General features: G+C 46.7%; 1 protein-coding gene across 1 annotated transcript in view; it reads right to left on the bottom strand.

Moving 5' to 3' along the window:
- LOC121581899 (succinyl-CoA:3-ketoacid coenzyme A transferase 1, mitochondrial) overlaps nt 1-25488 on the bottom strand; it is a 94879-nt gene that overhangs the window by 1113 nt on the left and 68278 nt on the right. The window contains exons 14-16 of the mRNA XM_041897291.2: nt 21465-21554; nt 10635-10715; nt 147-248 (exon numbers count right to left, since the gene is read on the bottom strand). Of these exons, the coding sequence (XP_041753225.2) occupies nt 147-248; nt 10635-10715; nt 21465-21554 (273 nt within the window). The remainder of the gene's footprint in view (nt 1-146; nt 249-10634; nt 10716-21464; nt 21555-25488) is intronic.

Here is a 25488-nt window from a genome sequence, read left to right as displayed (position 1 = left end):
TGTAATTCCATGCCTGTTTCAAGTAAATTTTTAAACTAGTAAATATGCAACTTTCCTATGTGGAAAGTTGGGTGGCTAAAGCATGGGTCTTGCTTTGAACACCACAACCCTGGAGTGGCCAGACCGGCTGTCCCTGTATGACTCACCTCAAAGTGTGCTCCTGTGCATGCCTTAATGTCCTCTGGGGTCAGCCCCTCCCACACCTCAATCAGAGTCAGACCTTTAGTCTTGTCCACATCAAACACAGCCTGAGAGAGTGACAGAGAAGGAGACAGAGAAACAGAGAGAGAGATAGAGAGAGAGAGAGAGAGAGAGAGAGAGAGAGAGAGCGAGAGAGAGAGCGAGAACGAAAGAGAGAGACACACACAGATAGAGAGAGAGAGAGAGAGAGATACATTTATTCAAGAAGACAACATCTGAAATGCTGGGTGTAGGGCTAGAGGGTTAGACCTCTGGCTGTTGTTCTCTGACATAGATCCACTTTACTTCAAACAAAACTCAAAGTCTGGCTGGCAATGCACTCTGCAGATTCCTGCATTTCAGCTCAACAGGTCTATGTTTACAGACAAGCACTTATTTGTTCAAATCATCAGAAAATCAAGATTAAAATGAAATGTCACTATTCTCACAGCCAAAAAACATCCCAAGAAATATCTAGCTGCGTGAGAGAATAGGAAAGGACCACAGCTAACACCAGAATCTACAGGGGTTCCACTGTCGGACATTACTCTGTGTTAACAAGGCCAGACTGATAGTTTGGTCTGACCTGAGACTCACCCTAGCCACATTCTTACAGTTTTGGTCTCTCCTGCCATTATTGACTCCTAGTGACACTGGCTGCGTCTCAAATCATACCCTGTTTGTAATAGCACTACTTTAGACCAAAATGCCATTTGCGATACAGCCTGCTGTTGTAAGATATGGCCTTTGTCTCAACACTCTAAAATAGCTTCCTCTATCCTCTTCTCCTTCCTGTTTTTCAACACCACTGATGTTCCTGTATCACTGCCACCTGCAATAGAGAAAAATAACATAGCGATTGAACCATGGACCAGCTATAGTGAGCAGGGGCAGAGTCAGGAGATGGAAATGAGATCTGTATGGTAGAGGATATAGTGTAGTCAGCAGGACAGGGGCAGGAGGGAAGGGAGGAGAGAGACAGAGGGAGGAGAGAGAGAGAGCGAGGGAGGGAGAGATAGATAGAGAGAGAGCGCAAGAGATGGAGAGAGAGAAGGAGGAGAGAGAGAGAGGGAGAGAGAGAAAGTGAGAGGGAGGAGAGAGAGCGAGAGGGAGGAGAGAGAGGGAGAGAGCGAGAGGGAGGAGAGAGAGAGAGAGAGAGAGAGAGAGAGAGAGAGGGAGGGAGAGAGAGGGAGAGATGGAGAGAGAGAGGGAGGTGAGGGAGGAGAGGGAGGTGAGGGAGGGAGGAGAGAGAGAGAGAGAGAGGGAGGAGAGAGCGAGAGGGAGGGAGAGAGATGAGAGATGAGAGAGAGAGATGAGAGATAGAGAGAGAGAGGGAGGAGAGAATGAGAGTGAGAGAAAGGGAGAGGGAGAGAGAGAGAGAGAGAGAGAGAGAGAGAGAGAGAGAGAGAGAGAGAGAGAGAGGGAGGGTAGAGAGGGAGGAGAGAGAGAGGGGGAGAGGAAGAGAGAGGAGGAGAGAGAGAGAAAGAGAGGGAGAGATGGAGAGAGAGAGAGATAGAAGAGAGAAAGAGTGAGGAGAGAGAGTGAGAGAGGGAGATATGGAGAGAGAGAGAGGGAGGAGAGAGAGAGGAGATAGAGAGGGAGAGAGATAGAGGGAGGAGAGCGAGGGAGAGTTGGAGAGAGAGAGAGGGAGGAGAGAGAGATAGAGAGGTAGGAGAGAGAGAGAGAGAGAGAGAGAGAGAGAGAGGAGTGAGAGAGGGGAGAGAGAGAGAGTGTGGGAGAGATGGACAGAGAGAGAGGGAGATGGAGAGAGGGAGAGGAGAGAGAGAGGGAGGAGAGAAAGAGAGATAGAGAAGAGGCTGAGAGAGGGAGGAGAGAGAAAGATAGAGAGAGGGAGGAGAGAGAGAGAGAGGGAGAGATGAGAGACAGGGAGGAGAGAGAGATAGAGAAGAGAGAAAGAGTGATGAGAGAAAGTGAGCGAGGGAGATATGGAGAGAGAGGGAGGAGAGAGATGGAGAGAGAGAGGGAGAGATGGAGAGAGAGAGAGAGAGGAAGGAGAGAGAGAAAGCGAGGGAGGAGAGAGAGAGAGAGGGAGGGGAGAGAGCAGGACAGATGGAGAGAGAGAGGGAGAGATGGAGAGAGGGAGGGAGGAGAGAGAGAGGGACAGATGGAGAGAGATAGGGAGGAGAGAGAGGGAGAGATGGAGAGAGAGATAGAGAGGGAGAGAGGGAGAGAGATTAGAGAGATGAGAGAGGAGAGAGAGAGAGAGAGAGAGAGAGAGAGATGAGAGAGGGAGAGAGAGAGAGAGAGAGGGAGGACAGAGGGAGAGTGAGAGAAAGGGAGAGGGAGAGGGAGAGAGAGAGAGGGGGAGAGATGGAGAGAGAGAGAGAGAGAGAGAGAGAGATGGAGAGAGAGGGAGAGATGGAGAGAGAGATGGAGAGATGAAGAGAGAGGGAGGTGAGGGAGGAGAGAGAGATGGAGAGAGAGGGGGAGGAGAGAGAGGGAGGAGAGAGCGAGAGAGGGAGGGAGGGAGATGAGAGAGAGATGGAGAGAGAGAGATGGAGAGAGAGAGAGAGAGATGAGAGATGGAGAGAGAGAGGGAGGAGAGAGTGAGAGGGAGAGGGAGAAAGTGAGAGGGAGAGATAGAGAGAGAGAGACAGAGAGATGGAGAGAAAGGGAGAGAGAGAGTGAAAGGGAGAGATGAGAGAGAGAGAGAGATGGAGAGATAGATAGAGAGATGAAGAGAGAGGAGGTGAGGGAGGAGAGAGAGATGGAGAGAGAGGGGGAGGAGAGAGGGAGGAGTGAGCGAGAGAGGGAAGGAGGGAGATGAGAGAGAGATGGAGAGAGAGAGAGAGAGAGAGAGAGAGAGAGAGAGAGAGAGAGAGAGAGAGAGAGAGAGAGAGAGAGAGAGAGAGAGAGAGAGAGAGAGGGAGATGGAGAGTGAGAGATGGAGAGAGAGAGCGCTGGAGAGAGAGAGAAAGAGTCAGAGTGAGAGAGAGAGAGAGGCAGGTTAAGCTACAGTAACACTCTCAGGAAAGCTGTCAGAACCTAACTGGTAGGATGGAGTGACAGGGAGAGGGAGAAGGATAAATGAGCAGCGAGAGCAGAAGGACGTGGAACGGAGGGGGAAAACATGAAAAGAAAAATACAAAGTCAGAGTAAGAGGAGAGAGCAAAGGGAGAGAGAGACTTGTCTGGGACTTTCTGTGATGTTAGTGGCTGGACTACAGCACTGGACCACAGCCTAAAGCCATCCTCACACTAACATCGATTAGTGTCTGAGCTGAGGCCAGTCATGTTATTCACTAGGGCTGGCTTGTGGAATTAGCTGGTCTTCTGTGGTTTATTAATAGAAGGCAACATAAGATGGGAATAACCAGAGGACATTAAGTACAACTCTGAGAATAGACTGCCAACTGTTGCCAGTATAGTGGTTACTGCCAATACCACAGGTAACAGTTTACTGCTGTAATTATCCAGAACCAGTGGAATGTATGTTTCCACTGTGAATAAATAGGTCATTATTTTGGGCTGTTTTCCTTTCCCGAGGAGAATGCTGTTTCAAGATGTACTGTTTACCAAACCAACCACGTTCCACAGGGTTACTGTGGGGACTGCTGCAGCCATGACGGCCAACCACATTCCACAGAGTTACTGTGGGGACCGCTGCTGCCATGGCGGCCAACCACATTCCACAGGGTTACTGTAGGGACCGCTGCTGCCATGACGGCCAACCACATTCCACAGGGTTACTGTGGGGACCGCTGAAGCCATGACGGCCAACCACATTCCACAGGGTTACTGTGGGGACCGCTACTGCCATGGTGGCCAACCACATTCCACAGGGTTAATGTAAGTCGCTCTGGATAAGAGCGTCTGCTAAATGACTAAATTGTCAATTGTAAATTAATGTGAGGACCGCTGCAGCCATTACGGCCAACCACATTCCACAGGGTTACTGTGGGGACCGCTGCAGCCATGACGGCCAACCACATTCCACAGGGTTACTGTGGGGACCGCTGCAGCCATGACGGCCAACCACATTCCACAGGGTTACTGTGGGGACTGCTGCTGCCATGGCAGCCCTCCAACTGTGCGCTGGAGGCCATAGCGATACGACACACAGGAAATGTACCTTTACACACACATCTGCATGTACATCTGCATGCACACGCACACACAACTATTTCACTATTGCAAAAAGGGCCTAAGACGTGTAAAAAAAACTTTGGAGGGTAGAAGTAAAAAAGGGCTGAGACGAGATGCGCCCTAGGGCTGCAGGTCCCCTACCACCACCAGTCTCAAACCATATCATCAGCAGCATCATCATATGAAAAAATATACTTCCATTAATCTCTCGATCATTAGAGGGCTGAATGTGTGTTGTTTATGCTCAAGGGTGAATGTGTGTGTGTGTGTGTGTCTGTGTGTATTGTGGAGGGCAGGGGAAATTGTTTTTGGCAGGTTTTTAGGCTCCCCGTTTCCTGAGTCATTTTGAAAACACAAATTAGAGGCAAGATTTTAATTATCCCGAGATGCCTCAGATTGAACAGAACATCAACTCAGTGTGTAACCAGGAGTGCCATCACAGCCACTCTCACACAACAGGCATAAGCTGTAGAGAAACATAGACAATACCAGACCAGACAGGCTGACCCTGATCCTATTGCGTTTAAGGTAGTGTAGTGGAAGGTTTTAAAATTGTTTGGGAAAATGTTGACCTATCTTTGCTAAATACGTTAACTTGAACTAAGTAATTGCATGGCTTCAATAGCATTCATACTGATATAGGGGTTAGGCCTACTGTAAATTGCATAATGGCTGACCATGGACATGCCAAACATTGTCAGTAAGCAAGATTACATTCATTATTGATAAGGCCTAAAAAGAGAACGAATAATTATTTTTATTTCGATCTTGTCTCATCGCTGCAACTCCCCAACGGGCTCGGGAGGCGAAGGTCGAGTCATGCGTCCTCCGAAACATGACCCGCCAAACCACGCTTCTTAACACCCGCCCGCTTAGCCCGGAAGCCAGCCGCACCAATGTGTCGGAGGAAACACCATTCAACTGATGACGGAGGTCAGCCCGCAGGAGCCCGGCCCGCCACAAGGAGTCGCTAGAGCGCGATGAGACAAGTAAAGTGCCCCCTGGCCAAACCTCCCCTTACCCGGACGATGCTGGGCCAATTGTGCGCCGCCCTATGGGACTCCCAAACACGGCCAGTTGTGACACAGGTCTGTAGTGACGCCTCTTGCACTGCGATGCAGTGCATTAGACTGCTGCGCTACTTGGGAGGCCCTGAAAATGAATAATTCTAATAAAATTAGAACAATTTGTTTTAAATAGGATAGGTCACTCTTACAGGCAACATAATTTCTCCCTGTGGGCAATATAATATTAAAACAACACAGACTATGGAGGGTTTTACACACATCCAAACTTTTCACAGTAGCTGGATCCAATATAGATCCAATATAAAGAGAAAGGGAGAATGTCCACTCATATGTTTAACACACATATTGGAACCATTTTACAGATCAGATCGCATTCACACACCTCAAGGAAGTCGTATTGCAAGCGCGCCACGGACATTGTCACCATAATACCAGGAAGGTGAATCATTCTAATAAGTTTGGTCGTAATAAAATTAAACAAAAAACAAGCAGTTCTTTTTTAAACAACAATAAATAAATGTAATGATATCATAAAATCCTCAGGATATAAAAGACAGGGCTTGTTGTTGAACCAGCCTTTGTTATAGTAGACCTGAGGGAGGGCTTGTTGTTGAACCAGCCTTTGTTTTAGTAGGCCTAAGGGAGGGCTTGTTGTTGAACCAGCCTTTGTTTTAGTAGACCTGAGGGAGGGCTTGTTGTTGAACCAGCCTTTGTTATAGTAGGCCTAAGGGAGGGCTTGTTGTTGAACCAGCCTTTGTTATAGTAGGCCTGAGGGAGGGCTTGTTGTTGAACCAGCCTTTGTTATAGTAGTCCTAAGGGAGGGCTTGTTGTTGAACCAGCCTTCATTATAGTAGACCTAAGGGAGGGCTTGTTTTTGAACCAGTCTTCGTTATAGTAGTCCTAAGGGAGGGCTTGTTGTTGAACCAGCCTTCATTATAGTAGACCTAAGGGAGGGCTTGTTTTTGAACCAGTCTTCGTTATAGTAGTCCTAAGGGAGGGCTTGTTGTTGAACCAGCCTTCATTATAGTAGACCTAAGGGAGGGCTTGTTTTTGAACCAGTCTTCGTTATAGTAGGCCTAAGGGAGGGCTTGTTGTTGAACCAGCCTTTGTTATAGTAGACCTGAGGGAGGGCTTGTTGTTGAACCAGCCTTTGTTATAGTAGGCCTAAGGGAGGGCTTGTTGTTGAACCAGCCTTTGTTATAGTAGGCCTAAGGGAGGGCTTGTTGTTGAACCAGCCTTCATTATAGTAGACCTAAGGGAGGGCTTGTTTTTGAACCAGTCTTCGTTATAGTAGTCCTAAGGGAGGGCTTGTTGTTGAACCAGCCTTTGTTATAGTAGACCTGAGGGAGGGCTTGTTGTTGAACCAGCCTTTGTTATAGTAGACCTAAGGGAGGGCTTGTTTTTGAACCAGTCTTCGTTATAGTAGTCCTAAGGGAGGGCTTGTTGTTGAACCAGCCTTTGTTATAGTAGGCCTAAGGGAGGGCTTGTTGTTGAATCAGCCTTCATTATAGTAGACCTAAGGGAGGGCTTGTTGTTGAACCAGCCTTTGTTATAGTATACCTGAGGGAGGGCTTGTTGTTGAACCAATCTTCATTATAGTAGGCCTAAGGGAGGGCTTGTTGTTGAACCAGCCTTTGTTATAGTAGGCCTAAGGGAGGGCTTGGGTTTTGAACATATGAAATGGAAAACAAGCAATCTTTACAGGTTACAACTTCTAAATAAGAGGTTCACCGGTATTCACAGAGGTTCGCATATCTCGTTTCATGATGGGCATGGACACTTAGCCTACATCATGGAGGGGGTTTTACGCACGTCCAAAACGTGACCTGCATGGCTTAAATAATGTGGTCTTGCCTACAATGCACATATAAAAAGGGAATTCACTCCTCTCAAACTTTATATTTTAATAAAGCTTTGGTGATTAAGACTGATTTCCAAGCGGTCTCAGGAGCCAAACCCTTTATCGACAGTCTTGACTACTTCATGATTGTATTGAGCAGACAAAAACAAAGGCTTTATTGAGCAGAGGGGAGGCTATGATTGGTTTTTAATCAAATAAAACAAAATGGGAAAGAACATGAGTTTATGTTTTTTTATGTCACCAAAATCACATTAGGCTACTCTTGTTCCATGCGTATATGGGCAGTGTGCATCACAGCTGGATAGGCTGCGTTTCCGCTGTCCAAATTCCTGAAATTAGTACTTTGGATCACATTTTTAAGGATACGCCTAAAATATTTCCACCTGCCCATCTGAGCGCAAGCGAGCTGATATAAGACAGATAAATTGCAGAACCTGGCGTTAGGGCTGGGAAATGCTAGTGCCCCAGTTTTTGCATGACGAAATTGCAAACTAATGCACGTTTGACACTAGCGCCACCTTAACGCCAGCCGAAAATAGAGCCCATACTGTTAATGCAAGCAGCACTGATGGTGGCCAAACACTATGTATACGCAGTCCGAAGCAGTCTCTTTCTGCTGGTCTCCACTGCTGAGCTGTCTCCTTATCATCCAACTGTCCTGTCCCTGCCCCTTCAACACACACACACTTTATAGTAATGTGAATTCATAGGAAGGCAATAATACGATAGAGAGCAGTTGGGGGAGAGGAGTGGGTAACGGGGGGAGCTGTTATAGGTGGAGAGACAGAGAGCACAGTCCAGGCTTTATTGAAAAGCTCGTCAGCTCTATATGTCTGTTGTAACCTGCTCTGAAGCAGCCGTTAGAAACATCAACACTAGTCGGAGAGTGCTGCTCTAGGGGCGGGTAGCAGGCAGGGTCCAGCCCCCCACCTCATCTGATAAATGTCTAGTTAACACACATTGGCAGGCTGCTGTGGGGAGGCCTCATGTGAGAGGATCATGTGGCTGCCTGATCTACACAAACGACAGGAGGAAGGAGAGGGGGAGGAAGGAAAGAGGGGGAGGAAGGAGAGGGGGAGGAAGGAGAGGGGAAGGAGAGGGGGAGGAAGGAGGGGGAGGAAGGAAAGAGGGAAAAGTAACCAGATAGAGAAGAGAGTGGTGGGGGATGAGGGGAGAAAGAGAGAGAAAAGAGCAAAATAAGAGGAAAGAGGTAATAAGAGAAGGGAGGGAAGGATGAGGATAGAGGGAGGAGTGCAGAAAAGAAGGATGAAGGAGGAGAGGGGGGTGGCAGTCGCAGCGGTGGATAGGAGACGCTTTAACCTTTATAAATGTTGACAGAAATCATCTCGCTGGGAATCATGTTGTGCATTTGCTCTAAAACGCACCCGAGCAGAAAGGAGCGGATATAAAAAAATAATAATAATACAACCCTGAATGGTCATAATTCTATAACCACCTATAGGGAGACGAAGAGCGAGAGAGCGGGACAGAGAAAGAGAGCGACAGACAGACGGACAGACATTCAGAAAGAAAGGAAGAGATGAAGAAAAGGAACATGCAGAGTCTGGCGAAATCGGACACTGAGAGAAACACGACTACACGACCCACACAAAGCTCCCACATTGATCTGCCTCTATACCCCCTGCAATACTGAACACACACACACATAGAATCGATGATCCTATGCAGACCTCCATTACACCACTGTGACCCCTCTGTTCTGGCCAGCCAAGCTGACAATGGAGCCAGTGATGTCTCCAGGCAGCCTTTTGTCCTGGTCAGCACAGCAGTCATCAACAGGCATTATTTAGGGCCACAGGATGTCTGCTCTGGTCTGCTCTGAGAGGTTTGAGTATAATAACGGTCCATATTTTAATAATTAAATAATAATCAGGGCATTGATGAGACAAACCTGTACCTGCTAGCTATGTGATATTCAGACTTAAACTAGTACCTGCTAGCTATGTGATATTCAGACTGAAACATGTACCTGCTAGCTATGTGATATTCAGACTGAAACATGTACCTGCTAGCTAGGTGATATTCAGACTGAAACATGTACCTGCTAGCTAGGTGATATTCAGACTGAAACATGTACCTGCTAGCTAGGTGATATTCAGACTGAAACATGTACCTGCTAGATATGTGATATTCAGACTGAAACATGTACCTGCTAGCTAGGTGATATTCAGACTGAAACATGTACCTGCTAGCTAGGTGATATTCAGACTGAAACATGTACCTGCTAGCTAGGTGATATTCAGACTGAAACATGTACCTGCTAGCTAGGTGATATTCAGACTGAAACATGTACCTGCTAGCTAGGTGATATTCAGACTGAAACATGTACCTGCTAGATATGTGTGATAGGCATCCTCAGAGAGTCAGTCATTTAGAACAAAAATATTGGCTGCAGCAATCACGTTGCTAGAACATTTTACAGTCCTACCATGAGAAATAACTGTGATTTCTCAAACATTATGAAAACATTATATTATTTGACTGACTAATTTACAAAAAGTACAAATGATTACTGAAATGTTAGAAATCCTTATGCTATTTTTTTTATACTGTAACAGTAATTATTTCTGCAGCTTTGCAAACGTAAGAACATTACAGTTCTTTAGGGGAAAGTGGTTTCCAGATTAAGCATTACTAGCAGTACGGTGGTCATGTGGTGGAGCTGGTAACATCATAAAATTTGCCATCATAGAAGACAGCCCTACGTTCTGGGATGTCAAATCAAGATCGGGCGTCCTACCAGAAATCTGCTGATTGGATTACGGTTAACCAAATGAAAGTAATTTCAATCTCCCCACGTCCCTCTGCAGCATAAATACTATCTATCAGTCCCTGGTGTGTGTGTGTGAGTGTGTGTGTTGCTTGGTGTGTGTGTGTGTGTGTGTTTACATCTCTCTTTCAGTGTGTCTTTGTCTATATTATAAACTTACCAGGTAAAAAGATTGGGCGTATTCTTTAGAATACTGAAATAAGCACAGTGGCTTCCAACCGCCAAGGACAAGCGATTGTGTTTGTGCTCTTTCAACCTTTTCCAACGCTATAAACCCTCATGATTCTGTGAGCTGGAGAGGAGCGTGCCAGCTGCAGACCTACAGTGAGTCAGTAGTCCTGTATAGTCACTGGAGCAAAGTGTTTCACATAAAGCCTGACATTATGACAGATATTCAGCTTAGGTATAATATAACCCAGGCGTCTGAACAGCCCCAGTTGGACTCCTAAATACCTGGATTATACAGAGTTGTTTTGAAGAGTCACTTCAATATTTCTGTGTGGAAGAGATTCACATGAGGGCTGTGTTTTGAGGAGCTTGATTTTTATACGAAAGCCAGTGAATTGAATCTAGACAACACAGATAGGGAGGACACCTTGGCAAACTGAAAAGAGGTAAGAGGAACACACAGAACTCAAACAGACCTATGCATTCACACACACACACACCTTTTCAGTGATGATCCGATCCACACACTGTTTTCCTGTCAGTGGCAGGTTGCATGTGTCCAGAATCTTGTGTTTTCCTCCCTGACAAAGAACAATGGAAAGAGAAAGGTGGAGAGAAAACAAGCGACAGAGAGAAAGAGAGAGAGAGCAAAGGTTATGTTAAAGGTCATACACAACGACCCAGTTTAACTGGTCCCTACGGCTGATACAACCTGTCTCTGTCTACCAAGAATTGTCCTAGTCTGTTACCAGATTTACTGTACCACATTCATCATGACACTGACTGTTATCAGGGCTTTAGATGTAATGTGTGATAAGCCTCTTCACCGTCCATGGAAATGCACCCATGTGATGTGATGTGTGTGTGATGTGTGTGTGTGTGTGTGTCGGGGAGCTGGGCTCTCGTTATTCTCTGTCCTAGGGGTATGTGACCCCCATGATGAGCAGTGTGAGGGGAGAGGAGAACTACTGACCATGGTAAATAAATAAGACTGGAGCAGCAGTCAACAGGTATCAGTAAACATCCCTTATTCACATCCACCTGCTCCACCATCTGGACAGCGACAAATACTCCCATTACAGGTCATTGGCCTGGACAGCGACAAATACTCCCATTACAGGTCATTGGCCTGGACAGCCACAAATACTCCCATTACAGGTCACAGGCCTGGACAGCCACAAATACTCCCATTACAGGTCATTGGCCTGGACAGCCACAAATACTCCCATTACAGGTCATTGGCCTGGACAGCCACAAATACTCCCATTACAGGTCATTGGCCTGGACAGCCACAAATACTCCCATTACAGGTCATTGGCCTGGACAGCCACAAATACTCCCATTACAGGTCATAGGCCTGGACAGCCACAAATACTCCCATTACAGGTCATTGGCCTGGACAGCCACAAATACTCCCATTACAGGTCACAGGCCTGGACAGCCACAAATACTCCCATTACAGGTCATTGGCCTGGACAGCCACAAATACTCCCATTACAGGTCACAGGTAGGGCTGTGACGGTAAATTAAATAACCGTGTAACTGACAGTTATGGATGAAGACCGTCATGAAAATAAAATAACAGTCAAAACCGTTTAAATAGGCCTACATTGATTTTAGGATTTTTCATAACTTTATTTTCATGTAGATAAACTTGACCTAATAGCGGGAGTGTGTTTACTAATGATTATAAGTGATTGTTTTGCTAACTTAGTCTGTTTAATAAACTTTCTACATCTCCTCCTCTTACCAACTGTCCTTTGATGCTCCAGCAGCTAATAGGTTAGATGTGCGGGGGTGTAGAGCGCTATAGCCTACGGCACTTCAGTTAAAAAACATATTTGATGTGTGGACTTTCTTTTATACAATGTACGTTTTCATTACTTGCTAGTAAATAAATAAATAGGTTGTCTTTTAAAAAAAGTTGGATGTGTCTGACTATTCATTCATTATTCAACAGCAGTCAACAAGGTTGTTCTGTCTCTGAGGCCTATAAAGTGCTAATGTGTCAAGAGGACAATGCAACAATCCTTTCCACCCTGGCATGGTATAATATGATACGGAAACTTTTCTTAATTTATAGACTAATCAACGCTGCTCAGGCCCGGTCCAGGCTGATATGCCGCCCTCCTATCCCCACAAGGTAGAATATTAGCCTAGGCTATACAGTGTCGGCCCGTAATGGACTTTTATGAACGCCCATGTTGTAGCATGTCATTTGGTTACATACATTTCTGTTAATTATAGTAATTTACCATTCTCATTCTCTGAGTTGTTAGTAGAATTCACAACCTGCTACGCTTGTGAGAAAAAAGTTTGGTTTATTTCATACCATCATGTCTGGTTTCTCTGTCCTGTTAAATGTGGATGGAGCGTTCGCACCTGAGCACGCATAGAAGTACCTGGCCTGCTTCTCGCAAATGTCAAATGTAGGAAAGTGCCCAGCTGGGCTTCACAGTCATTTTTCCTTCACCTCACACAGTAAGTCAACAAAGTCCATTCAAATTGTAATAATTCCTCACAGGATTTGAAAAATCTTTCCAACACTCTCCCCCTCAATAATCAGTGTTGCTGGTAAACAGGCTATGGACATGTTGAGTGTATTTATTTTAATTTTAAACGATTGTCAATTTCATCTTCATACTATAGAATAGCTGTCTCCTTCATACTTTCCTTGCCAATTCATTATCTTATAACCTACTTTCAGAAAGCCTAAGGTAGGCCTAGGTTTTTTAATACGTTTTAAGGAAAGGATTGTCACGGTTTCGGCCGAGGCTGCTCCTCCTCCTTGTTCGGGCAGGCTTCGGCGGTCGTCGTCCCCGGAGTACTAGCTGCCACCGTTCGATGTTTCATGTTTGTTTGGTTTTGTCTGTTTGTACACCTGTCCCTTGTTAGTGTTTGATTTGGTTGCCTATTTAGTTTTCGTGTGTGGGGCCAGGTGTTATGTGGTATTGTTTATTGTCAAGCTGTTGCTCTCTGTATTACTCTCGTGTTTTGTTGTTTTTCGAGAGTCTGCACTGTGTGCGCTATCGTCATTTTACGCACCGTGGTTATTGTGCGTAATTTGTATTTTGCCTCCCGGTTGGGTTGGCTGTTCGCCTGTTTGGTGCTGCTTTTGTTGACTAAAGTCTGTTCACGAACGCCCGTGTTTCCTGCGCTTGATTTCCACACCGCATCTACACTCAGCTACTGACAGAATACCACATCACATCATGGAGTCAGCAGGATCACCCGCGCCGACAGAGGTCATGGAGGACCGTCTTCGTGGGCAGGAGGACCGGATTAACCAGATCGGTCACGCCTTGGATCGGGTGATGAACACTCTCCACCGATGGGAAAGCAGCGGGGTACCCACGCCCCCACCTACCGGACCATCCCCATCGGTCAGTCCTCCTGTCCACATTCCGGAACCCAGTGGGATTCAGGCTTCGCTCCCGAGGGCGTACGACGGCTCCGCTGCCGGGTGTCAAGGGTTCCTGCTACAGGTGGAGCTCTACCTCGCCACCGTACACCCGGCGCCCTCGGGACACGAGAGCGTCTCCGCCCTCATCTCCTGTCTCACCGGCAAGGCGTTGGAGTGGGCCAACGCCGAATGGAGGAGAATGGACGCCGCTACCGTCACCTATGCGGAGTTCTCCCGCCGCTTCCGGGCCGTGTTCGACCATCCACCAGAAGGGAAGGCGGCGGGGAGCGTCTGTTCTACCTCCGACAGGGGATGAGGAGCGCACAGGATTTTGCCCTGGAATTCCGGACTCTAGCGGCAGATGCAGGGTGGAATGAGCGGGCCCTCATAGACCACTTCGTTGTAGCCTCCGAGAGGACGTCCAAAGAGAGTTGGCGTGCAGGGATACCATGTTGACGTTTGACCAACTAGTCGACATGGCCATTCGGTTGGACACCCTGCTCGCCACCCGTGGGACGTCCCGGATGGGGGTCGCCCATTTCACCCTCCAGCACCTCCGAGCCGAGCCCTATGGAGCTCGGAGGTGCTGGCGCTAGAGAAAGGAGGAGTAGGAACCCGAGGGGGCCGTCCCTGCACCAACTGTGGCCGTGGAGGGCACACCGCGGCTAGGTGTTGGGGAAGGTCCCCCGGTGGAGGTGAAGGCAGGCCACGCATTGGGAGTCCTCCCAGGTGAGTAGGCGCCCTACTTACCCAGAGCTTTCTGTCGTTCACATAACCTTGCCTGTTTGTTTTCCACAGGTAGCCCCTCGTTCCCAGCATAAGGCGCTAGTCGATTCAGGCGCAGCTGGGAACTTTGTAGATCGCCAGTTCTGTGTAGAATTAGGGATTCCTCTCCTTCCCGTTGATAAGCCTTTCCCTGTACATGCCCTAGATAGCCGTCCGTTAGGGATCTGGGTTGATTAGGGAGGTCACAGCGCCCCTTAAGATGGTGACGCAGGGGGGTCATGAGGAGACGATTCAGCTCTATCTGATTGACTCTCCTGCGTATCCGGTGGTGCTGGGGCTTCCCTGGTTGATTACCCATGACCCTACTATTTTGTGGCGAGAGAAAGCTCTTAAAGGGTGGTCTGCTCAGTGTGAGGGGCTGTGTCTGGGTGTTTCCATAGGGGCGACCTCGGTGGAAAGTCCGAATCTAATGCCTGCACTGCATATTCCCCCCGAGTATGAGGATTTGAAACTGGTGTTTAGTAAGACTAGGGCGGCGCAGCTGCCGCCTCATAGACAGGGGGATTGTGCGATAGATCTCCAGTTAGGAGCAGCCCTCCCGCGGAGCCATGTGTATCCCTTGTCTCAAGAGGAGAGGAAGGCAATGGAAACTTACATCGCCGAGTCTCTGAGACAGGGATACATACGGGCCTCCACTTCACCCGCTTCCCCTCGAGCTTCTTTTTGTGAAGAAAAAGATGGAGGTCTGCGCCCGTGTATTGATTACCGCGGTCTCAATCAGATTACGGTGAAGTACAGCTATCCACTTCCTCTGATTGCGACTATGACGGAATCATTACACGGTGCTCAGTTCTTCACAAAATTGGATCTCAGGAGCGCATATAACTTGGTGCGCATTAGAGAGGGCGATGAATGGAAGACAGCGTTTAGCACGACCTCCGGTCATTACGAGTATCTCGTCATGCCATATGGGTTAATGAATGCTCCCTCAGTCTTCCAATCCTTCGTCGATGAGATTTTCCGGGACATGCAGGGACAGGGAGTAGTCGTGTACATCGACGATATTCTGGTGTACAGTTCTACCCGAGCAGAGCATGTAGCCCTGGTGCGCCGAGTGTTGAGGAGGCTGTTGGAGCATGACCTATATGTCACAGAGAATGTCTGTTCTTTCAGAAGTCGGTCTCCTTTTTGGGTTATCAGTTGTCTGCGTCAGGGGTGAAGATGGAGGTTGACCGGGTGTCAGCTGTGCGTAATTGGCAAACCCCAACCACTGTGAAAGAGGTGCAACAGTTCTTGGGTTTTGCGAATTATTACCGGAGGTTTATCCGGGGGTTTTGGACAGGTGGCAGCTCCCATAACGTCTCTGTTGAAGGGGGGTCCGGTGCGCTTGCGGTGGTCAGCTGAGGCGGACAGGGCTTTTGGGAGACTGAAGGACCTGTTTACCTCGGCGCCGGTGTTGGCGCATCCGGATCCCGCTTTACCATTCCAGGTAGAGGTAGACGCGTCCCGAGGCCGGTATTGGGGCCGTCCTCACAACGGTCTGGCACACCACCTAAGCTCCGCCCCTGTGCTTTTTATTCTAAGAAGCTCAGTCCGGCGGAGAGGAATTATGACGTAGGGGACAGGGAGCTGTTAGCCGTGGTACAGGCCCTAAAGTTGTGGAGGCATTGGCTTGAGGGGGCTCAACACCCTTTCCTCATTTTGACGGACCACCATAACCTGGAGTACATCCGGGCAGCTAGGAGACTGAATCCTCGCCAGGCCCGGCTGGACTATGTTTCTAGCCCGGTTTGTGTTTAAAATCACTTACATCCCTGGGTCCCAGAACGGGAAGGCAGATGCCCTGTCTCGGCGGTATGACACGGAGGAGAGGTCCGTTGAGCCCACTCCCATACTACCAAAGTCTTGTCTGGTGGCACCGGTGGTATGGGAGGTCGATGCAGAGATCGAGCGGGCGTTACGCACCGACCCAAGTCCTCCACAGTGTCCAGTGGGTCGGACGTACGTTCCGCTCGAGGTACGCGATCGCCTCATTTATTGGGCTCATACGTCCCCCTCCTCTTGACATCCAGGTATCGGCCGGACAGTTCACTGCCTTAGCACTAAGTACTGGTGGCCAACGTTAGCCAGGGATGTGAGGGTTTATGTCTCCTCCTGTTCGGTGTGTGCACAGTGTAAGGCACCCAGACATTTGCCCAGGGGTAAGCTACAACCCCTGCCCGTTCCACAACGACCCTGGTCCCACCTCTCGGTGGACTTTGTTACAGACCTTCCCCCCTCACAGGGGAATACTACCATCCTGGTCGTTGTGGATCGGTTCTCGAAGGCCTGTCGTCTCCTTCCCATGCCGGGTCTCCCTACTGCCCTACAGACCGCTGAGGCTCTGTTTACCCATGTCTTCCGGCATTACGGGGTACCCGAGGATATAGTGTCTGATCGAGGCCCCCAGTTCACCTCCAGAGTGTGGAGAGCCTTTATGGAACGGTTGGGGGTTTCGGTGAGCCTTACCTCGGGTTACCACCCGGAGAGTAATGGGCAGGTTGAACGTGTCAACCAGGATGTGGGTAGGTTTCTGAGGTCTTATTGCCAGGGCCGGCCGGAGGAGTGGGCGAGATACGTTCCGTGGGCCGAGATGGCGCAGAACTCTCTCCGCCACTCCTCCACCCAACTAACCCCTTTCCAGTGTGTGTTAGGGTACCAGCCGGTTCTGGCACCTTGGCACAAGAGCCAGATCGAGGCCCCTGCGGTGGATGAGTGGGTGCGGCGCTCGGAGGAGACATGGAACGCTGCCCACGTTCATCTGTAGCGGGCCATCCGTCGGCATAAGACGAGCGCCGATCTCCACCGCAGTGAGGGGCCTGTATACGCACCTGGAGATCGAGTCTGGCTCTCGACCAGAAACATGCCCCTCCGCCTGCCCTGCCGGAAGCTGGGTCGGCGGTTTGTGGGGCCATTCAAAGTCCTGAGGAGGTTGAACGAGGTGTGTTACAGGTTAGAACTGCCTATTGATTACAGGAATATTAACCCCTCGTTCCATGTGTCTCTCCTCAGGCCGGTGGTAGCTGGTCCACTCCAGGACTATGAGATAGAGGAGACTCCTCCGCCCCGTTGGACATCGAGGGGGCTCCGGCGTACACTGTGAGGTCCATCCTTGATTCGAGACGCCGGATGGGGGTCTCCAATATCTCGTGGAGTGGGAGGGTCACGGCCCGGAGGAGCGGTGCTGGGTGCCGAGGAGGGACATATTAGACCTGTCCCTGCTGACCGAGTTCCATCGGGGTCATCCTACGCGCCCTGCTCCCGCGGGTCGTCCCCGAGGCCGGGATCGGCGCGCTGGAGCCGCGCCCAGGGGGGTACTGTCACGGTTTCGGCCGAGGCTGCTCCTCCTCCTTGTTCGGGCAGGCTTCGGCGGTCGTCGTCCCCGGAGTACTAGCTGCCACCGTTCGATGTTTCATGTTTGTTTGGTTTGTCTGTTTGTACACCTGTCCCTTGTTAGTGTTTGATTTGGTTGCCTATTTAGTTTTCGTGTGTGGGGCCAGGTGTTATGTGGTATTGTTTATTGTCAAGCTGTTGCTCTCTGTATTACTCTCGTGTTTTGTTGTTTTTCGAGAGTCCGCACTGTGTGCGCTATCGTCATTTTACGCACTGTGGTTATTGTGCGTAATTAGTATTTTGCCTCCCGGTTGGGTTGGCTGTTCGCCTGTTTGGTGCTGCTTTTGTTGACTAAAGTCTGTTCACGAACGCCCGTGTTTCCTGCGCTTGATTTCCACACCGCATCTACACTCAGCTACTGACAAGGATAAATATTTGCTTGTGTCTGACATAGCCTGTCTGGACTCCATCTCTTTAATAAGAATCAAATGCTCCTGTCATGATTTAAGCTTGTAAAAGGCCTATTTTCAGTATTTTAGGCTACATTATTTCTCTCATTATGGCATCCTCTCTTTGAAGAACATATGCCAACGCCACTGCCATCAAATGACCGTAGCAGCAGGGTTTGTGACGTTATGCAAATATTTTGGGACAACTGAGAGAAAACCCATCCGACTTTGTTTGAATGGTTTTGTCCATCAAAATAGGATCTGTATTAAATGTTTTGATATGCAGAAAAGCCAACAGACAAGGACATGGTAGGCATATCTTTATTTTGACTTAATTAATGTTGGGTCAATACAAAAATGGGACAGATCCTCTGCAACCTGGCATTTCTTAATTTGTTAAATCATATTTATAAATAAAAACCTAAATAATAAATCAGTGGTTAAGTAAAAATACTACAGAAGTAGTTTCTTTTGAGTCTCTGCACTTTACTTTACTATTTATAGTTTTGACAACTTTTACTTCACTACATTCCTAAAGAAAATAATGTAATTTTTACTCCATTAATTTTCTCTGACACCCGAAAGTACTCGTTACATTTTGAATGCTTATCAGGACAGAAAAATGGTCAAGAGAACATACCTGTTCTATTTTAGCAATTACATTTAATAATAATAATAATATGCCATTTAGCAGACACTTTTATCCAAAGCGACTTACAGTCATGTGCGCATACATTTTTACGTATGGGTGGTCCCAGGGATCGAACCCACTACCCTGGCGTTACAAGCACCATGCTCTACCAATTGAGCTACAGAGGACCACATTTAATATCATTTAATTTTGATACTTAAGTATATTTAAAACCCAAATACTTTTAGACTTCTACTCAACTAGTATTTTACTGGGTGACTTTTACTTGTAACCTCAAATTCCAAGACCGTCACAGCCATAGACATAAGCCTGAACAGCCAACAATACTCCCATTACAGATCATAGGCCTAGACAGACAGGGGCACAAACACTCCCATTACAGAGGCCTTTTCAGGGAATTGCATTCCACTGCCATGATCAGGTGGGTGCCCTGCTCCAGTACGTATTGGTAGTGTTGAGAGCATTAGTCCATATGAGCACCAAGCCGCCTATAGGGAGCTCTGGGACTGTCAGAGGCATCATTTAATCATTATTTCATCCATTACTGGAATCAAAAGCTCATTAAAGGAACTGACTCATCACCCTCAGATATTGGAACAAGACGTTATGGACGGAAGCTGCTGCAGGAAATCCCCTTCATTAAACTCTGCTCTCTAAACCACTTTAGGGATTACAGTATATCACAGAATATATTTCTTAAAAATGGATCCCAGGTAAGCAGTATATACACTACCTACTGTTCAAAGGTTTGGGTTCACTTACAAATGTCCTTGTTTTCGAAAGAAAATCAAATTTTTTTGTCCATTAAAATAACATCAAATTGATCAGAAATACAGTGTAGACATAGTTAATGTTGTAAATGGCTATTGTAGCTGAAAACTGCTGATTTTTAATGGAATATCTACATAGGTGTACAGAGGCCCATTATCAGCAACCATTATCGAACCCACAATTACTGATGCTCCAGATACTCAACTAGTCTCAAGAAGGCCAGTTTTATTGCTTCTTTACTCAGCACAATAGTTTTCAGCTGTGCTAACATAATTGCAAAATTGTTTTCTAATGATCAATTAGCCTTTTAAATTGATAAACTTGGATTAGCAAACACAACGTGCCATTGGAACACAGGACTGATGGTTGCTGATAATGGGCCTCTGTACGCCTATGTAGATATTCCTTAGAAATCAGCCGTTTCCAGCTACAATAGCCATTTACAACATTAACAATGTCTACATGTCAGGCGTCAGTGTGTAGCGGTAGGACGGAGTCAGGCGCAGGACACAGAGCTAGTAGACAACGTACTTTACTCGTAAATAACAAATGAACATAAACTCCACGCAGGGAGGACAATCCCGCTCACCAGTCGATAACACCAAACATAGAACAAACACGCACACAACACAGTGGGAGCCAGAGGGTTAAATAGGGAACAAATCATAGACATAATGGGAACCAGGTGTGTACAATGAAGACAAAACAAGTAGAACACAGAAACATAGATCGGTAGCAGCTAGTACTCCGGTGACGACGAACGCCGAAGCCTGCCCGAGCAAGGAGGAGGAGCAGCCTCGGCTGAATCCATGACACTACACTGTATTTCTGATCAATTTGATGTTATTTTAATGGACCAAAAAAATGCTTTTCTTTCGAAAACAAGGACATTTCTAAGTGACCCCAAACTTTTAAACGGTAATGTATGTTAGGACATACACTACCGGTCAAAAGTTTTAGAACACCTACTCATTCAAGGGTTTTTCTTTATTTTTACTATTTTCTACATTGTAGAATAATAGTGAAGATATCAAAACTATGAAATAACACATATGTAATCATGTAGTAACCAATAAAACTGCACATTAGACCGGTGGAAATTTGTCCTTTGGTCTGGAGTCCAAATTGGAGATTTTTGGTTCCAACCGCCGTGTCTTTGTGAGACGCGGTGTGGGTGAACGGATGATCTCCGCATGTGTATTTCCCACCGTAAAGCACGGAGGAGGAGGTGTTATGGTGTGGGGTGCTTTGCTGGTGACACTGTCTGTGATTTATTTAGAATTCAAGGCACACTTAACCAGCATAGCTACCACAGCATTCTGCAGCGATACACCATCCCATCTGGTTTGGGCTTAGTGGGACTATCATTTGTTTTTCAACAGGACAATGACCCAACACACCTCCAGGCTGTGTAAGGGCTATGTTACCAAGAAGGAGAGTGATGGAGTGCTGCATCAGATGACCTGGCCTCCACAATCGCCCGACATCAACCAAATTGAGATGGTTTGGGATGAGTCGGACCACAGACTGAAGGAAAAGCAGCCAACAAGTGCTCCACATATGTGGGAACACCTTCAAGACTGTTGGAAAAGCATACTAGGTGAAGCTGGTTGAGAGAATGTCAAGAGTGTGCAAAGCTGTCATCAATGCAAAAGGTGGCTATTTGAAGAATCTGAAATATAAAATATATTTTGACTTGTTTAACACTTCTTTGGTTACTACATGATTCCATATGTGTTATTTCATAGTTTTGATATCTTCACTATTATTCCACAATGTAGACAATAGTAAAAATAAAGAAAAACCCAAAAATGAGTAGGTGTTCTAAAACTTTTGACCGGTAGTGTATATGTTGTCCTAAATATAGCTGATCCGGAGTCACTCATATACACGACACTGGAACTGGATGGCCTTGGGTTGTCTTTGGACGCACGCGCACATAGACACACACTCTTACCTTAGCTGAGTGCTCCATGGTGACGACCACCTTGGTTCCAGCGCTGGCCACCAGATCCATGGCTCCACCCATCCCCTTCACCATCTTACCCTGAAGGACAAGCAAAGCAATACAGTAAACGATACCACACATGCCACCAGTAACAGCCGATACAGAACGTAAAGTAAGGTATCTTCCACACATGCCACCAGTAACAGCCGATACAGAACGTAAAGTAACGTATCTTCCACACATGCCACCATTAACAGACGATACAGAACGTAAAGTAAGGCATCTTCCACACATGCCACCATTAACAGCCGATACAGAACGTAAAGTAACGTATCTTCCACACATGCCACCAGTAACAGCCGATACAGAACGTAAAGTAAGGCATCTTCCACACATGCCACCATTAACGTAGGCCTAAGCATAGTACAGCATAGCTCACTTTCCAATCCAGAGGCTAAACCAAGCTGGCACTGTAGACAGTAATCCACTGATAAAGAGAGGCACATTAACAGTCTGACCAGTGAGTCCAGCCAGCTTATTTCTTGTTAATGGACAGTCAAAACACACACGAGCACACGCATACGCACACACACACCCCGATCCCTGGCACAGTATTGAGGTCTGCATTCAATACAGACCAGAGAAAACATTTGTTTCCAAAACCAGTGAAGAAAAATCTAATTAGAACATCAAAATTGGATTGTCAAGTGTGAGAAAAATCATACACAGGTCTCTCATTTCTCTGTATCCAATGAGCTTTACTGGCATGCACATGCCCAGGGGGTGAGATGGCTGAATAACCAATTTAAAAGCTGTTTCGCTCATCAATCACAAGAGCCTGCACGGCACTCTGTTCAATATCCAGGGGATATAGGGTTGGTATGTAGTGGCTTGCGAAAGTATTCACCCCCTTGGCATTTTTCCTATTTTGTTGCCTTACAACCTGGAATTAAAATGGATTTTTGGGGGGTTTGTATCATTTGATTTACACAACATGCCTACCACTTTCTGAAGATGCAAAATATGTTTTATTGTGAAACTATTCACCCCCCCAAAATCAATACTTTGTCCAGCCACCTTTTGCAGCAATTACAGCTGCAAGTCTCTTGGGGTATGTCTCTATAAGCTTGGCACATCTAGCCACTGGGATTTTTGCCCATTTGTCAAGGCAAAACTGCTCCAGCTCCTTCAAGTTGGATGGGTTCCGCTGGTGTACAGCAATCTTTAAGTCATACCACAGATTCTCAATTCGATTGAGGTCTGGGCTTTGACTAGGCCATTCCAAGACATTTAAATGTTTCCCCTTAAACCACTCAAGTGTTGCTTTAGTAGTATGCTTAGGGTCATTGTCCTGCTGGAAGGTGAACCTCCGTCCCAGTCTCAAATCTCTGGAAGACTGAAACAGGTTTCCCTCAAGAATTTCCCTGTATTTAGCGCCATCCATCATTCCTTCAATTCTGACCAGTTTCCCAGTCCCTGCCGATGAAAAACATCCCCACAGCATGATGCTGCCACCACTATGCTTCACTGTGGGGATGGTATTCTCGGGGTGATGAGAGGTGTTGGGTTTGCACCAGACATTTTCCTTGATGGCCAAAAAGCTCAATTTTAGTCTCATCTGACCAGAGTACCTTCTTCCATATGTTTGGGGAGTCTCCCACATGCGTTTTGGCAAACACCAAACGTGTTGATGGAGATTTTTTAGTGGACTATGAGATAAAACTGGGTTAATGACGTACATAGAGTTAAAGTTCTTTGTTATTGGGCCAGGAACTTAATTGGATCATTTCACTGTGTGTGTGGGGGTTTGTGTATGTTTCAAGGATTTAGGGACCTGTCATGTCCAACAATCGGTCTTCAGGTCAAGCCCGGGAGAGCCGGGGTTGAACAGAGTTTAAACTAAACATGAGTGTTTTTGCAAAATAAGGGATTGATTGATGGTATTAGTATTTATTTTGAACTGAATGAAAGTCGAATTTAGCCGCCATCATAGACAAAGGAAGTGGGCGGAGCGATAAAGAGCGGGAAACTGAAGAGGGAGGGATTTTGAGCTAGAGGAGATATGGATGGGATATATAACTGGGAGAGAGAGAGAGAAAAAGGGTGCCACTCTGCAGACCGGCATCGGCTTTGTTGAAACCCTAATAAAGTCATATCTTGATGCAACAAAAACTCTGTAAGAACTTTGATTTTCCACAAGTGTTTGCTTATTTTTTTCTTTAAGCAATGGCTTTTTTCTGTCCACTCTTCCGTAAAGCCCAGCTCTGTGGAGTGTACGGCTTAAAGTGGTCCTATGGACAGATACTCCCATCTCCGCTGTGGAGCTTTGCAGCTCCTTCAGGGTTATCTTTGGTCTCTTTGTTGCCTCTCTGATTAATGCCCTCCTTGCCTGGTCCGTGGGTTTTGGTGGGTGGCCCTCTCTTGGCAGGTTTGTTGTGGTGAAATATTATTTCCATTTTTTTAATAATGGATTTAATGGTGCTCCGTGGGATGTTCAAAGTTTCAGATATTTTTTTATAACCCAACCCTGATCTGTACTTCTCCACAACTTTGTCCCTGACCTGTTGGAGAGCTCCTTGGTCTTCCTGGTGCCGCTTACTTGGTGGTAACCCTAGCTTAGTGGTGTTGCAGACTCTGGGGCCTTTCAGAACAGGTGTATATATACTGAGATCATGTGACACTTAGATTGCACACAGGTGGACTTTATTTAACTAATTATGTGAAGGTACCTGGTTGCACCAGATCTTATTTAGGGGCTTGATAGCAAAGGGGGTGAATACATATGCACGCACCACTTTTCCGTTATTTATTTTTTTGAATTCTTTGAAACAAGTTCTTTTTTTTCATTTCACTTCACCAATTTGGACCATTTTGTGTATGTCCATTACATTACTCAAAACAAGCGCATCTACTCACGACCGCTCATGCTGTAAACACAGTCCAGTTCAAAGTAAATGGCACAGACCCATATATGTCAATGATCTATATATGTCAATGATCTATTTGCATATACAGTTGAAGTCGGAAGTTTACATACAATTAGGTTGGAGTCATTAAAACTCGTTTTTTCAACCACTCCACACATTTCTTGTTAACAAACTATAGTTTTGGCAAGTCGGTTAGGACATCTACATTGTGCGTGACACAAGTAATTTTTCCAACAATTGTTTACAGGCAGATTATTTCACTTATAATTCACTGTATCACAATTCCAGTGGGTCAGAAGTTGACTGTGCCTTTAAACAGCTTGGAATATTCCAGAAAATGATGTCATGGCTTTAGAAGCTTCTGATAGGCTAATTGACATCATTTGAGTCAATTGGAGGTGTACCTGTGGATGTATTTCAAGGCCTACCTTCAAACTCAGTGCCTCTTTGCTTGACATCATGGGAAAATCAAAAGAAATCAGCCAAGACCTCAGAAATAAAATTGTAGACCTCCACAAGTCTGGTTAATCCAAACGCCTGAAGGTACCACGTTCATCTGTACAAACAATAGTACGCAAGTATAAACTCCATGGGACGACACAGCCGTCATACCGCTCAGGAAGGAAACGCGTTCTGTCTCCTAGAGATGAATGTACTTTGGTGCAAAAAGTGCAAATCAATCCCAGAACAGCAGCAAAGGACCTTGTGAAGATGCTGGAGGAAACCGGTACAAAAGTATCTATATCCACAGTAAAATTAGTCCTATATCGACATAACCTGAAAGGCTGCTCAGCAAAGAAGAAGCCACTGCTCCAAAACCGCCGTAAAAAAGCCAGACTACGGTTTGCAACTGCACATGGGGACAAAGATCGTACCTTTTGGAGAAATGTCCTCTGGTCTGATGAAACAAAAATAGAACTGTTTGGCCATAATGACCATCGTTATGTTTGGAGGAAAAAGGGGGGCTTGCAAGCCGAAGAATAACATCCCAACCGTGAAGCAGGGGGTGGCAGCATAATGCTGTGGGGGTGCTTTGCTGCAGGAGGGACTGGTGCACTTCACAAAATAGATGGCATCATGAGGAAGGAAAATTATGTGGATATATT

Source organism: Coregonus clupeaformis, unplaced genomic scaffold (genome assembly GCF_020615455.1).
Source record: "Coregonus clupeaformis isolate EN_2021a unplaced genomic scaffold, ASM2061545v1 scaf0020, whole genome shotgun sequence".
Lineage (NCBI taxonomy): Eukaryota > Metazoa > Chordata > Actinopteri > Salmoniformes > Salmonidae > Coregonus > Coregonus clupeaformis.
This window is presented reverse-complemented; position numbering and strand designations above follow the sequence as displayed.